The sequence below is a fragment of the Poecilia mexicana genome, unplaced genomic scaffold, assembly GCF_051168715.1.
Source record: "Poecilia mexicana isolate PSO_F unplaced genomic scaffold, ASM5116871v1 scaffold_16, whole genome shotgun sequence".
Classification (NCBI taxonomy): Eukaryota; Metazoa; Chordata; class Actinopteri; order Cyprinodontiformes; family Poeciliidae; genus Poecilia; species Poecilia mexicana.
Genome location: NW_028263385.1, coordinates 28,999,618 through 29,015,909, shown reverse-complemented (window position 1 = coordinate 29,015,909; position 16,292 = coordinate 28,999,618). Strand labels below are relative to the sequence as shown.

The window sequence follows — 16,292 nt, the reverse complement described above, 5'->3', positions numbered from 1 at the left end:
CAGCCTTTGGTTCCTCAGAGCACAGACCTCGGATGACTTCACCTGGAGGAAAAACACCTCTAGGATCTGGAAATGGCGCATTCTGAGAAACCTCAAACAAGACTTCCCACTGTAATCCTACAGAGCTGCGACTGAGAGTCCATTGACACTTCAGGACCGTATTTAGCCATCGGCATCGTTCGGGTTCAGAGCCACTGGATTTTTATCCACACAGGTGGTTTAGGTTGATTTAAGAGAGGCTAACAGGTAGTTCAGACTGTTTCCCAATCCGGCTCCCAGGAGAGCCATTCTCTGTCTGCCATATTCAGACTGTTTGCCACCGACGTTAGAAAAAATCAGAAAAATATCAACAATCACTACAACTACAAATACAGCCACATTGAAAGACAGAATTGTGGTAAATATGAACTTTCAAGATTGTTCAGATGAAGCAGGAAAAGCTGATATCATGGACCGCTGAACAGAGGAACAGTTTCTACTGTAGTTGCTGACCTGGGTCAAACAGAGGTCATGTTTACCACACTCATAAGCTGACCTCTGACCTCACTTTGGTTTGACACCTCTTTACTACTTGTCTAACCCTAACCCTCTTCTGTTCAACAGTAAAATAATGCGTACACTGGCGATATGGAGTTAAAAATCACAATACTTATTGTGATAACAACAAAAGTGACAATAAGAACTATTAATTACTTCTTTTTAAGGTGACTGTATAGTTGTGACACAGCAATAATAGCCACACAGACAACAAATACTGATCCTGAAAAACATTTGCTATACACTTCTTTAGGACACCAGTCACATAAAGAGTAATTAGTATCACTAAACTGCACACAAAGTTTCGAAAATGTTTTGACATTTGTTGATACTTCTATTGAACAAACAGTGGAGAAAATAGTGAAATAAAAAATCTCAACAATACGGACAGTGTTGGGGGGTTTTAAAAATAACCAATTGGAATTTATTACTACAATAATAAATCACACTTTTATAAGAAATTTATTATGATAAATGATGAACAATTAAATAAAGGCTCATCCTTAGCTTATAGTAAGCATTTTAAATATATTGAAATTGTATCTATGTTTTCTGCTTAATAAAATAAGCCCAAAATAATATGTTTACTATTATCTCAAACAAACAACAATGAACTGATCAACTTTTATTAAACCTGATCTCTGTTTTGATCATTTCTCTGTACTTGATGACTTTTCCTGACACAGGTGAAGGGAGCCCAGACCCTGAAGTAAGCATTAAATAATCTGTTTCCTGGATTAGCCTTAGCCAGAATGGAAACAAAACTGTGTTCTAACATTGAAAGTTTTGAAAGTCACTCACCTTGTTGGAAAAACTGAATCAGTTGTAAGTTCCTTTGAAACAATATCTCAGTCTCTCCCAGAACGGAATCAAAAAGAAAAGCTCTGCTGGAAATATTTTTTCCAGTATTGCTGCCTTCCGCCGTAAATATTCACATATATGTATGTATATTCCAGAAGTGTGTCTCCCTGCTTCGCTCAGTCCCGTCCTCCATCTGCTTCACCTCTCTTTTTACACTCCCTCTGACTCAAACTTCGGAGACGCCTCTCGTTCAGCTCAGCCTGCCTGTAAACCTGCAACTACAGCTTGTGTTTATTTCAGTGACATATTGTCACCGAACTTTCCAAGCAAATACAACAGAATTAATAACGTTCCCATGTTGTACAGCGTTTAAATATTTTAATAAAAGACATGAAAATAATGAGGAATAAAAACTTAGAAAAAATTACTCGATGTGTAGGAACGCTTCATAGAACCTCTGATTAGTTGATAAGCATGCATCAGCCGCCATGTTTGATGTTCAACCACACTTAGCATCCGACGAACCCGTTCCGTTTTCAGATGAATTGAATCTGTGAAATGCTCAGAGCTTGAAATATTATCTCATTACGTAACATTGCTTTAAACGTCTTCCCAGCCTGTTGTTTTCCTGGGTTGTCATGACGCTGTTTGTTCACTAACAAACCTCTGAGGCCTTCACAAAACATACAGACAATAAATTATACAGAAATATAGTCCAGACATGAGTCTTTTGAAGGTAAATTGACTGCGGTTTGGTTAGTGGGCTGGATAGTGCATGTGCACACCACACGGTTCAGATTTATATTTGTAAGATATTTTGAAAACCACCATTCTTCTTACACTTCACAGCTGCATAATACTTTGTGTCACGCTATTTTACAATGAAAGCCATGAATACTTATGTAAATGTAATTATCCTTAATAAATTTGCCATAAATGTCTAAAATGTTATTCCATATTGTTAAAATAAAGTGTTTGCGTGTACGATTTGGAGGAAAGAGATTCATTTAATAAAAGCTGGAGTAAGACTGTAATACAGGAGTATCAAACTTATTTTACTTTGGGCCTCATCAAGATCAACAAAATACTTGAGGCAGAAAGCATTCATGAAACTACCTATAAAAAAACTATTAAAATGTTAATAGAAAGCTGTCTCTGGATTCGACGAGTTCCTCTTGAGATTAAATAATATTAAATATATTTTCATCTTCATGTAGAGTAAAACTGTGTTTTTATTAACAAAATAATATTTAAAAACACAACTGTAATTTCAGAGGTTACACATAAAAGCTTATGATGGGCTGGATATGGAAAAAGTGAAGAGCTGTGAAAACTTTCCGTCGTACAGAGAGGTCTCTCAGCTTAATGCACAAGCTGAGCTTTGAGCTGATTAGTACCAAATCTTGAAATAAAACACAACATCTTTTCAGGAAATTTGGTTTTAATAGAGAAAAATATCACATCAATTATTTCCACAAAACAGAGACTTTTGCATCCTTGCAGAGCGTTTTGTTTTCAGGCAGCAACAAGTCCATCTGGTGGAACATGGTTGTGTAATGTTAACACAGAGCAAAAAGCTGCTTTTTTCTTTTCTTTGATTGATAAAACACAAGCAGGACCTGCTTTCCCAACGCTCCAGTTTCCCCGCATTCACACAGCTAACTGATTCCAGATCAGCACCTCCAATGTGCTTTAAAAATAGAAAGTGAAGCTAAGCTAAGACGTTCTTCGTCGGTCGGTAGAAACGCAGTTAAAAGTTCACAACGCTACGATCCTGATTACAGCCATGTAATCAGTCAAAAAGAACACAGAGAAAGAGTTGATATGCTTGGTGATGTACATTAGGGCGGCTCTTTGATCATGTCAGAATACAGGCAGTTACATCTCTTTGGAAAACTTCAAGTTAAGGGGACACTTCAAACACGAGCCGATAAAGTGCAACCCGTTATAGAGAAACAGAGAGAGAGAAAGAGAGAGAAGGCAATCCAACCCTGATCACGAGCAGACAAGACTGATACCGAATAACTCCGTATCCATTTCCACGCTGATCCATACCGTTCACTAGCTGCGTTTCCATTAACTATAAAATATGTGCAAGTTTAAATTCTAAAAATAAATTCGCTAAACAGAAACATGCCAATTTCGAAAAAACTCACTGGTTTCAATTAAAAGGTTTTTACAGTGTGATGAGGTGGTTCTTCAGCCAAATGAAATACATGTATTTCATACAAAACAGATGTGTAGATGTAACAGTGAACTTTTTCACGTGACTTTTTTCACATTAAGTGATCAACAGCTGGATGTTACTACTGGCGGAAACGATGAAGAAGACGACAGGAAGTGGTAGCAGGATGATGGTGTGCTTTTATTTTTTCTGACAACATGCAGCTGGCTCCATGAGAGCTCTAACACGCAGCGTTTCAGATGAATTATGAATATTTCTAATGTAACTGTTTACATCCGTCGCCGCCATGTTTTGCAAAGACTTATTGCGTGAACAAACTTATTCATGTGTGGCTTTAGCTTCATTTCTTATTTGATGGAAACAAGTTTTTTTGCAATTAAAAAATTTAGTTTAGTTTTTTTTTTTTTTTTTTTTACAAAGATTTGTGCACATTTGTAATGGAAACGCAGCTACTGTTGCATTTGAGCATAACATAAATATGACTAGATAAATAAGACCCAATAATACTGTTACAAACGCACAAAGAATAAATAGAATTCACAAAAATATATGTAATCTATGCAACTTCCTACAGCTTTCATGTCATTTCAGCCAGAATCTAAGGCATACAGTATGCTAATCGCTCCTGGATAAACTTAGGAGGAAGAGAACTGATAAATTACAATTTGGTCGGTAACGGCGAGATGGAATGGGAGTTGGTTGAGCGATGTGTGCTATCGTGGATATTTGTGAACATAGTGTTAACTGGAGAGGCAGTGTGGTGCGTCGTTTTGCTGGAGTGTGTCGTATTGAGTGCTAACGGGAGGATCCGATCTGCAGGATCCCAACATCGGAATGTTTTCATGCCGTCGCCTCAGCGGAGATGTAGGACGGAGGAGCCTGTTTGCACGGGACGCTGATGTTGTCATCATATGGAGGAAGCAGCACCTGCAAATTATCAACAACAAAAAAACACACAGGAGAATATTTTGATCAGCATTGTTTTGTTTTTCACAAAGTATGTGGTGCAATGCACAGGCAACATCTAGAAAAAGCAGGAAATGGGGAAAGAAAAATGTAAAAAAAAAAAAAAAAAAAAAAAATATATATATATATATATATATATATATATATATTAGTGAGTATTACTAAATTAGAATATTTGCCTAATATGGCTTTGTAACATTTAAAATTATTAAGCAGATGAACTTAGGGATTAATTTATAACTATAGTTAGAATACTTAAATTAAAAAGTAACATCTTGAGCAAATTTATATAAGGAATCTGTAGCACTGTGATACTTGAGATTGGAATTGGGCTCTAAACCAGAATGTTGACCACATGTTCAAAGTCCTGGTTGTCATTTTCACTCAGTCTTCTCACGTCCAGGCCACAGCTGATAGATCCTGTTTAATTACTTTGAAAATTTCAACCCTGCCTCATGTTAGCCTACAAGCAAAAGAGCAACAGGCATGAGGAAACACAAAGGAGAAACATTATACAGTGCAAATATAAGGATAGGGACAGAGAAGAAAGGAAATGAAGAAACTCGAAAGAAACAAAGAATGAGAGAAAGAAAACTAAAAACAAAAGAAAGTTTGTTTTTAAGAGATCAGAGATGCAAACCTGAGATCCCATCAAATAAAATACCTAAGAGTCTTTAGCCTCCTCTGTACTTCCTTATTCAGCAGCTGAGTAAATCGACACCCGCTGAAGTCGCTTCTCACTATGTGGCCGACAAAAGCGTGAGCTCCCTGAACGGTTCAGCTGGCTTCATATACAACACCATGTGTCTCACTGATGGGTCCCATGTTTTAAACAGTAAGCCATTGAGAAAGTCCGTATTTTTCCTAAATATTTGGTCGAGAATCACTCTGTCTTGAACAACCCAGAATCAGAATCAACTTTATTTTGTTTTTGTGAAGTTCAAATGCAAATGCAATATTAAATATTATATAAAATATTCTCCATTTTCCATTCTGTGCAAGTGTTGCAAAAAAAATAAATTACTCATGTTCTCGACATTATAATGATGACCCAAAATAATAAAAAAAACATTTTATTTATTTATTTTAGATTTGTGAAATAAACCAACTTTGATACAATAAATAAATAAATAAATAAAAACTCTTCCTGCTGCCAAAACTTTTTATCTTAAAACGAGTTGTTGTTGGGGTTTTTTTGTTTTTGTTTTTCAAAATTACCATGTGTCCTTTAAGCAAATTTATTTTTGAAATATCAAAGTGCTCAATTATACGGCCAATGGAAACACAGCTAATGATGTGACGAGCTGTGTTGGACACAGCAGCTGTTTTACTTCAGTAACGAAATACATTTTCGCAGCATTTTGTGCTGAAGCACAAAATGCTGCGAAAATGTATTTCGTTACAAAATGGATCAAGTTTATACCTAAGCAGTCAAAGCAAATGTTGCCCCTCCTCCCACCACCACATCAACCTCATAAAGAGAAACGACCCTCATTTCACGCTCTGATGCATTTTAATGGGAACCTTATTGCTTCTGTGTGGGAGTCAACCACTCAATGCTCGCCCAGAAACTTGTCCCACATGGACTCTATTTGTGCACTTTCGACCTAAACCATCGTTTTTACTTCTGTTTCACCGCTCGGGCTGTTAACCAAAAGCCACAGAGCAGCCCGCAGTGTGTGTGCGTGTGTGTGTGTGTGTGTGTGTGTGTACCAGGCTCTAATTGAATACGCCTTGTTTTAACTGAAAAAACATGGAACCTTGAGGCTGATCCTAGGAGATAAATGGACAGGTTCCTGTTGTCAGGCAGCGGAGAGGCCTCCTACTTCCCCTCTGCACCGCCAGGTGTTTTACTCATCAGGACCCTATAGACGTCCCCGCTTCCTAAACGTCCACGGCGACGCATAAAACCACACAACGTATTAATATGTGGAGTGTTTGCTTGAAACGCTGCAGACTGGGAGCACATGTTCATCTAAATACGTGTGAAACTGAAAATGATAGAACACTGAAAAATAATAAAACAGGTGGTCCAACTTAAAAAAAAAACTAGTTAATTTGTTACAAGTAATCACATAAGTGGAGTAAGTTTCTTAAGTTGTCATGTAAAGCAAATGTAGGTAAAGTTTGACAAATTTAATTTGATTACATGTAACAAATTCATTCTTATTTTAAGTCAAAGCTTTGCTCTGTTTTTTCAGTGAAGTTAAAACAAATGATTTTCCCACAGAACTTTTCAAAAGTTTTCAAAGTACGTCTTCAAACCACACTTTAGAAATAAAAGTACAAATTAACTTAAAAAAAGACTATTACATATATCCTATATCCTGTTCATCTGACAATGAAGAGGATATTATTATGACGAATAAACTGAAATATGGCAACTTTTTATGTTAAATGTCTCTCTTACACACCCTAAACACCTGACTGGGTTGAGAAAGTCACAAAAAATAAATGTTTTGTTTTTTTTATGTTTTCTGGCATTTAGCAAATAGAAATAATTTTTGGAAATTCAAATTTACCTAAAATAAGAAAAGCTTCATCTGATTTCACTTCAGACATTGAGAAAAAAAAAATCGCAGGTGTATTTTTATCATCCTTAAATTTCTGGTTTCAACTGTAAAAAACGTTTTCCAAACGCGGGTTTTGAATCAAACATAGACTATGCCTTGCGGACATGCTGGTCTCTATGGAGACAGGTATTAAGAGCGGATGGTAAAAGCAGATGATTAGTGTTTCCACTGCCTCCGTCCTGTCATGCTATAAGTGGTTCTAATTAGTGAGTGGGTGGCAGCAGTGGAGCCTCAGGTCTCCATCCAGGCTGCAGGCTGATGGCTTTGGCAGAGCGGAGCCTCGTCCCTGTTCGTCCAGCCTCTGTAAAGCCGCCTGCTGCCACAGAACGCCTTTATGTTTCCTTCCTGCCTTCGACATGTTGGCTACGGAGCAGACAGACTGGCTAAAGCAGAAGTAAACCTACGCAGACGATAAAAACATGAGCGCAGGCCGGGACTGGATGAACGACAAGAAAATATATATATATATACAATCCGTTTCTCTCCAGTTGTGAGGCATGTTGATGCATTTAGAGGTGGAAAAAAGAAACAAATAGACATTAAACAGTGTTTCATGCTGGATCCCGAGATGCTGACATAAACATTGTGGAAATATACCAAGTATATGTAAAATATATTGCAAAAAAGTCTTCATGCGCCTTGAACTTTTCCTTGTTTTGTCGCATAATGACTACAAAGTTATATTCATATTTTTATATAATGGATTTTCTTGCAAGAGATCAACTCAAAATAGATAAGTGGAAGGAAAAGGAAGATTTTTTTTAGAAATACAGATCTGAAAAGTGTGGCATGCGATTATGTTCAGCCACTTCTTTTGCACGATACCCCCAAATAAAGGGAAGTCCAAGTGAATTTGTCAATTACAACTCAGTAAACAGTTTATGTAAAAATAGTCTCTGCATCCAAGTAGTGAATAATTCTTAAAATGAATTAATATTGAACGTCTCTTCACAAGTACAACAACATTCACTCCTCTTGTGTGAATAGGAGGAGTGAGATTTTTTTTGGTTAGTAATTTAAAACTGCGGATGATTTTTCTTCCACTTTTTCTTCACTTAAACTCAGAACAAAAACAGTCGGTTCTGTGGTTGATATGAGACTGAACGTGAGGCAGTTAAAGGGGGATTAGCAGTTCTGCAAAACGCTTTAAAAGTTGTGCATATTTATGGTAATACAGTTTATTCTTCCACAGAACTATCTGCTTTTCACATATTCTGATCTGATGCGGAAATCGTCTTTACAGGTATTGTTAATAAAAGTTGTTTGCACAGCTGTTCGCTGGACATGAAGACTGACAGAGATATTAGTGTTGAAGAGGAGGAGCTCAGGCAGCCACTGGAACGCCTGCAGCACAGCTGGGCTGCCAGAAGACATAAACTCAGGTTTTCTTTTCTCCGGCTTCTGTCTAAAGTTCCTGTTCTCACTGGAAAAAAGGGAATAAATGAAAGACAGTTCTGCTGAATAAAACTCGTTTAGAGCCACAAAATGTTAGATGAAGTTTTGGGAAAAGCTTTTTTTTTTTTTTTTTTTTAAGTAAATATTTACTATAGGAAATTTGTTGTAATTGCTGAAGAACTACAATTTTATTTCTATTTTTAGATTTAAAACAAATTCAAATATTGGCAAAAAAAACTATGGATGCATTTTCTTCCATGAGATATTGATATAACTATGTAAGAAAAAAAAGTATATAGTTTCCAAAGTAATGACAAGAGCTGCTACTTTTAGAGTCATTCTGTTGTAGAAGTTTAGTGCAATTATTCATTGAAAAAAATGGGAAAAAACTAATGAAACATAAAAATATCTATACTTAAAAACATTAGTTAGTTTAGCAAAATTTTGTAGAACACACAAAATTTGGAAAAGCACAAAATCTCACAGAGTATTTTAGTCGAGTTTCTGGTGCAAATATCTCACTTAAAATAAGACAAAACTAACTCATAATTAAGTTTTAAGGGATGATATAGGAGCTTATTTAAGTCAGTAGTTCCTTAATATTAATGAAGAAGTTCTAGTTCCTCTGGTAGATTATTTTACTTATAATATTTTCCTATCTCAGTCTGTCGATGAAATTAGAACTTTTTCATCAATAGTAAGGAATCATAGACTTTAAACAAGCTCCTATATCTTGTTGAAAACTTACCTATGAGTTTGTTTCGTCTTATTTTAAGTGTTCTAATACATTTGCGCTAGAAACTAGACTAAAAAATACTTGATAAGATTTTGTGTTTTTGCAGGGAAACTCCAGAGTCACAAGTTGCGGACTGAGAGGCAACGTTGCCGAAATAAATGGACTCTTTTTTTGTGATTTAATTGGATTTATTGAATGTGTGTGTAGACAGTAGAGAGTGACTCACTGTGGTGTCATTGGTGGTGACGTAGAGCAGGATTTCAGAACCGCCCCTGCCGCTCACGTATCTGTAGCAGTTCCACACACAGGCAATCAGGTAGGCCTGGGATGGGACAGGAGAAAAACGAAGGAGGACCTCAGATAACCTGATACCAACTCTACCAACTGGGAAAAATGTTGAGGAGTTTACAAAAGTAATCGACGATAATCGGTGATTCTAGGCAGACATGTTTGTCTTCACAAGACGGAAACCGAGCAGCAGTCTGTTTAACATTTCTCTAAGAGTTCGTGTAAATTTGCAGTCGGGTCGTCTCATCCCCAGAGAAGCCGTGTTAAATGATTTACTTCCTGCATGCAGACATGCGTGCTGCACTACATGAGCAGCACGTCTCGCAGCGCATGAAAGGCTGCAGTTGGTTCTCAGCTTACTGGATCTGCCTGAGACCCATCCATCATTTAGCAGAAGAAGGAGAAACAAGCTCCTGTTGTGTTCTTTATCCACAGAATCCTTTCTGCTCTCAGCAGGCGGATCGCCACTGGAGCTCCTCTGTTCAACACACCATCTGCCGCGTCCATCCACCCGTCCATCTGCTCCACGGCCCAAAGCCGCTCTGTCACAGGCCAATTAGATGAGCCGGTGTGATTTAAAGAGGCCTTCGCAGGAAGGCAAAGATCTGCTTCCTGGGGCGGGGCAGGGAGGGGCGGAGCTGAGAGGGTTGGGGCAGGGCGGGGAGGGGAGTAGCTGGGGGAGTTGGGACTGGGCAGGGAGGAACAGGGCTGGGTCATTTAACTTCCCAGCTCTCTGCAGAGGAGGGTCAGTGTGTGATCAGGATGATGGTTTGTAGATAACACAAACCAAGAAAGAGTTTTCTTCAGCTGGGTGTAGATTAATAATGCAGCACGGCCCCTCCCCTGCCTGTTGCTGCACACTACAGTCATATTCAGTAAATTAGAAAATATGTCCAGATGAGACTCGTTTGTCAGACTGAAAGTACCTTTTGAAAGTAGAAATGTTTAACCACATACTTTTAAATAAGCCCATATTTCTGTTTTTAAAAATATTTCTTTAATTGGTTTGACGTAATATTCTAATTTTAATTCTTAAGTTTTCATTAGCCTTATGTGGAAATCATCATGAGGAACAGAAATAAAGGCTTCCAAAAATCCGTCTGTGTGGAATAAATCGAGATGATATGTTTCACTTTGTGATAAAATTCCTGACATACATGGAGCTTTTCAGTGATATTCTCATTTATTGAGTGGATCTGTACTTGTTGCTCGTTTTCAAGAGGAATTTTCCTTTTTGGACGATATATGGGTTGAAAAACACATCTGACAAGAAGCAGACTGCAGGCTAGAAAATTCAACAGAAATACTGGCATTTATTACTCTGTAAAGATTATTACAGAAAAAAATTATAATATTTTACACACTAAGCATTTGAAAACAACTAAATTTAGCATATATTGTATTATTAATAATCAATATAATGAACGATTTTAGCAACACACAGTAATTGAGAAGTGGGAAAAATTCCACAGAAACTATTTAATACTCAATAATTTTATAATTTTTACATAATGTTAATTATATGTAATTTTTTGGCTTTAACTTATTTTTATAAAATAGAAATAAAAATATAAAATTATACATATCTCTATGTTTCAATTATCACATATCTATTAATAAATGTGTGTCTTAGTATCATGCTGTAATCTCATTACTGCCTATGAAAACTTAAAAACACCTAAACGGTGCTCAAATAGACTTCCAACTGAGAATATGTGAAAGAAATATTATAAAAAGTATTTATACTGATAAAAAAAACACTTTTGAATGTATGCCAGTGTTCTTACTATGAAGTCAAAGAAGGTTTTACCTTAAAGCCAATGATGCAGCCAATGAAGAGCAGCACAACGAGGACCAGGCAGATGTTACTGAGCGCAGCCACTTCCTCTTTGTAAGGGAAATTATCCGGCTGCAAACGGGTAAAAAAAAGAAAAAAACAGCCATCATTAAACAGCCAACAGGTAAACATAAAGGAGCGTACCTCATTTGTACTTATATGATGTGACACTTACCAGCTGCTGCAGGTAATCCTGTATTGTGTTTGGATACACCACAATGCTGACAGCCACCAGGGCGTTGAGAGCAAAGTCAAATATTTGGTAGCAGAAAAAGGGGATGATCCACGCGGCACGCAGCTGTGGCAAAAGCGTTTGAGACAGAAAGGTAGAATTCTTCCACAGAAAAAAAAAAGATATTACAAAATAACCATTAAGTTTACCTTATATGCACCATATGTTGCCATTCCACATATAAGGATCATCAGCAGGGAGATTGCTGAGGCAATGCACATGTCTGCAATAGCAAAATATTTTTAAAAATATTAGAAATTCAAACTAGAAATAGAAACAATAAAGGTATGCCACATCTGTCAAGCAGAAAAGGGATAAACCTCAGTTTTTTGGCTCACATGCTGTTTGTTTTACCTCACATCACCCTCAGCGTAACAGAGGAAAACCAATAACTCTGTTACGTAAAATAAGAGCTTGGTACGATCAGATAAAGCATCGGCAGTACTGGAACAGTTCACCCAGACAACATCTTGTGTGTCATGTGAATCGATAACTTATTATCCAGCACTTCTTTAATAAACTGTAGCTATGAGTCATCCGGTGAATCACATCTAGTCCAGAAAATATGTCCCTTTGTTTGCAGCGACTAATTTACCTGAATGTCAAGAGAGCTGACAGAATTAGAACCTGAGAATTTTGAACACCAAAAATGAAAGTGCGACTGCAGACCTCATTTGCAATTAATCTCATTTGTATTTAGACACTTGTCTAATCACATTTAGACAAGTGTGATTACATTTTTTTTTCCCAAAATAGAGCAACTGTGCAATAATACTCTATTTTTGTTCCAGCTAATCTGGAGATATTTAGCTGGACTGTTGGTGGCTATTAGCCATGTTTGCTAATAGCGGACAACAACTTTAGCTAACATACAGCAACAAGTTACTTTTAACTTCTAGTCTTTGTCTCCTGGTGACTTTAAATCCATTAGTCACCTTAGCATTCCTTTAGCAGTGCTTTACTTTCAAACAAGTGCAAAGCAAACATCAGGGTGTTGTGTTAAAAAAAAGCCGTTTCCAGTTTCCTTAGTCTCTACAAAAATATTTAGTTGCCATTAATTATATACTCACAGAGTAGATAATCATAAGTTATAATGAAAATAATATTTTTATTAATTGTGTAGAGTGGTCTTGGTTGACGGTGTTCCTTTTCTTATTGAGTAAAATTAATAGATTATCTCAAATAAGTAGATAGAAACAGTCCGACACTACACAGACGTTCTCTCTAACTTTTAGTCTTTGTCCAGCCTTGGCACTGAAAACTCCTCAGATAAATAAATCACATTAAAGTGTCCTAGTTTTCATGTGTGTTTCAAAAGAAGAGGCTGTATATGGAACACAGCCGGCCTTACAGGGAAACTCTAATCCTGGGACTTTATAGTCATTCTGAATCAGGGAATCTGAATGAATGGCATGTGGTGGCGGTAAACAAGACCGGAGCACTCCTGGACTAAGACGGATTTATCTAATTCTTTGGACAGATGGAAAGTAGGTTTGCATGACTGTGCTTTTGGGTGTTATAGTCAGACAAAGGTGTTTACTGTCCACTACTTAGAGAGGTAGTCTACTAAAACAGTCAAGTGTCGCATGACTTTATGGTTTTTCTCTGTGAAACTAATGTGACACTAACACCCCTTAAATTTTCCCATATTTTTTATGTTACAGTAACAAACTTCAATGTATTTTAGCAGGGTTTTGTATTATAGACCAAGTAGTGCATAGTAGCCAGTTGGGTGGAAAACACACTGTGACGTTCTACTTATAACTTTGCTTTTAGGATACTTACTGGCATCATCCATGACATCCAGGTCATTGGCCAACTCAGCACTGGTCAGATGGTACTTTTCTGGATCACTGAGGGCCGTGAGCAGGATGAGTAACACCACGGCATTGATGAGCTTAGGAACAGAGGGCATATGGGTAAGAAACAGGCAAAGTACAGTGGAGCTGTAGAGCTTAAAATGCATACATGAACTCTAGGTTTAAGTGGATACTATAAACATAGGAACATTAAAGGTCTGCTTGGAAATTTGTGTTTTTTGTACAACACAATCTCTGGCCTGTGCAGTTCATTATGCTGATGACTCATTCATCCCCATTGATGGGGTGAAGAAACGGAACACTCTTCACATTCAATAGGCAACCTGAAACCAAACCTGCTACCCGAAGAGACCTGCTGCTGATTTATTAATAGCAGGTAGAGAAAGGATTTTTCCACATGGCCTTTAAATTTACTTCAAAAGGCTGCTGGGTTTTCTCCTCATTTTCAATTAGGAGACAATAACCTGGAATAAACTGTGATAGTTGGATACACTTAGCTGCACATGTCATCTGGACGATAAATTATGACAGAAATTATTGCAACAAAAGAAAACATTGTTATTTTGAGACCATTTTTACATAATGTATAGTTAACGGCATAATAATTCAAATTCAGCCCTCTACAAGATCAATAAGTTCCAATTTTGTAAAGAACACTTTACCCTGGACAAGGAAGATATTTTAAATGTATATAAAAATAAAAATAAAAAAAAAAGACAAAAACAATAAATTGAAAATTAAATCCAATGCAAACAAAACCGTAAATAAATTCGATTACAAAGTCTCTTTAAAACAAAATAGCCCTTCAAAAACTATTAATCGTCAGAATGGACATTATTGGGGGGCTTTTAACTTATCACGCGATTAATCGATTAATTGCCTATTGCGACAGACTTACAAACCCATAAAAAATTATCAGAATATCCTGGAATAATATGTCATCCTTTTGTTGGAGTACAGTATCCAACCTGAATTCCTCCAACGAGGCCACGCTTCCCCGCTGCTGCTGATTGTCTACAGGGATGCAGTGGGATACAGACAGATGCTCACCATATACCAGACCCCCAGGATGATGGTTCCTGTGCGGACATGGCAGCACAGGCAGCAGCTTGTGGAGTACCAGCGGTCCCATGGAGACATCATCATCTTGTCTGTGAGCATTTACACGCAGAGTCGGTGACGGGTCGAGTTGGGAGGAAAAGCAGTCGCCTCGTCGTCCGAAGCACGTCCGCCGAGCGCCGAGTCTCACCGAGAAAGGACGAGAAGCAAAGCCATCCGCTGTTGGTCTATCGGTTGTTTACTCACCGCTTGAGCGGATTATAAACGCTCTGCCGCGTCAAGTTCGACACCATCTGAGGCGGAAAGCGGAAATCTGATTCCAAATTAAACGCTGAATTTCACATTGACGCAAAAATGTTTAACAAATTATTCGAATAGGGATTCTTTGAACTGTTATAACAAACACATTTTCAGTGTAATTTTTCTTCTTCAGGTGAAGGAAGGAATTATTTAACTGGTGTCAATCAAACTGTGAACTTTACTCACAAGCTGGATCTTCTTAATTCTAATTAGGAAAATTCTTTGGGATGAACAAACACAGCAACACAGACCAACTTTATTTATGTATTTATTTATTTAATTTTTATTTATTTATTTATTTATTTATTTATTTATTTATTTATTTATTTATTTATTTATTTATATATATTATCATTTTGAGGGGAAGGGTATATTTTTGGAGACCATAGCTGCAAAAGAAATTAATCGAGTTTGCAGACCCCGTTCAAGTTTTGGACTAATTACTTAAGCTAAAATTATTTTTGAAGAGTACTTCCGGTGAATCACCGGCTAATCTGTGCTATCTTGATTGGGCAACAAGGGCGCCCTCAGTCCTGTTGATGATAAACACTCTAAAGGAGATGGACTCAAATCCGATTTTGTAATGCAGGTTCGAGAAAGTTACTGAACAGATTAAACTCAAAACATGCATCTGGAAATTAAGGGTCAATTCTTTATACAGATCCGTTTATTTATTTTTATTTTTTCTTCACCGTTGAAACTGTGTTAAAAGATAAAGCAGCCTAACATCGCTATATAAGGCGTAATATTTCACAGGGCAAATAATTGATAGAAGAGTAATAGAAATCCAACAGACAGCGGTCATCACATGCTGTTCGAATAGTTGATTCAATGTAATTGAATCATTAAATGCAGGGAATCAGACTGACCCCATTCATTCTGTGGAAAACAGATTGCTCTTATGGAGGCAGTGTGTGTATATACAGTGCCTTGCGAAAGTATTCGGCCCCCTTGAACTTTTCAACCTTTTGCTGCTTTTCAGGCTTCAAACGCCCCACTTTGCAGTTTTTTATTTGTTAAAAAAGTTTAAAATATCCAATAAATGTTATTCCATCTCATGATTGTGTCCCACTTGTTGATTCCTCACAAAATAATAAAAAAACTTACATCTTCAAGTTTGAAGCAGTGGGGCAATGAGGGAAGACATCTCTAATTGAGTGGACTTGCCATTTAGGTTTTACAAAGGAATTTTAAAAAGCATTACCTGGCTGTTAATGCTCTAAATACAGTGTGCAACTGCTGTCGAGTTACATATTTGCAGGCACATAAAGAAAAAAGGTCCAGGAAATATTGGTGGGGACTGTCCCCTTCATGCCAGAGTTGGTGTGGACATGTCCACACCAGTCCTTCAGGAAGTTACGCCTATGCATTAATCCAACAAAAAACTAGATTACATCATATGTGGTAAAAAAAACCCAAGAAATGTAGATGAATTGTTAAATACTACAGCTCTGGTATGGAATCCATCTCTGCAGGTGTCAGCCGTTGATATTTAACAGCATAAATCAATACTGTCAACTCCATACGCCTCATTCATTTAATCATAGAATAAACAGTGATTAC

The 16,292-nt window shown here is 37.2% G+C and overlaps 1 protein-coding gene across 1 annotated transcript; it reads right to left on the bottom strand.

The window, feature by feature from the left end:
• Positions 1 to 2,761: 2,761 nt before the first annotated feature.
• Positions 2,762 to 15,758, bottom strand: LOC106929802 (lysosomal-associated transmembrane protein 4B). The gene is made up of 7 exons (XM_015006941.2): positions 14,421 to 15,758; positions 13,336 to 13,447; positions 11,700 to 11,773; positions 11,494 to 11,616; positions 11,292 to 11,390; positions 9,420 to 9,515; positions 2,762 to 4,450 (listed from the first exon to the last, which is right to left on the bottom strand). Exons 1-7 carry the CDS (start codon positions 14,529 to 14,531, stop codon positions 4,364 to 4,366), a joined length of 702 nt encoding a protein of 233 aa, XP_014862427.1. The 5' UTR covers positions 14,532 to 15,758; the 3' UTR covers positions 2,762 to 4,363.
• Between the last annotated feature and the right edge of the window lie 534 nt (positions 15,759 to 16,292).

What these genes read in the sequence shown, in the direction of transcription:
- LOC106929802 (XM_015006941.2), bottom strand. Translation starts at nt 14,531, where the DNA reads ATGCTCACAGACAAGATGATGATGTCTCCATGGGACCGCTGGTACTCC. An exon ending in TCCTGGGGGTCTGGTATATG is followed by an intron (nt 13,448 to 14,420) that starts GTGAGCATCTGT and finishes TCTGTTCCTAAG; the next exon opens with CTCATCAATGCCGTGGTGTT. An exon ending in AGGATTACCTGCAGCAGCTG is followed by an intron (nt 11,391 to 11,493) that starts GTAAGTGTCACA and finishes ACCCGTTTGCAG; the next exon opens with CCGGATAATTTCCCTTACAA.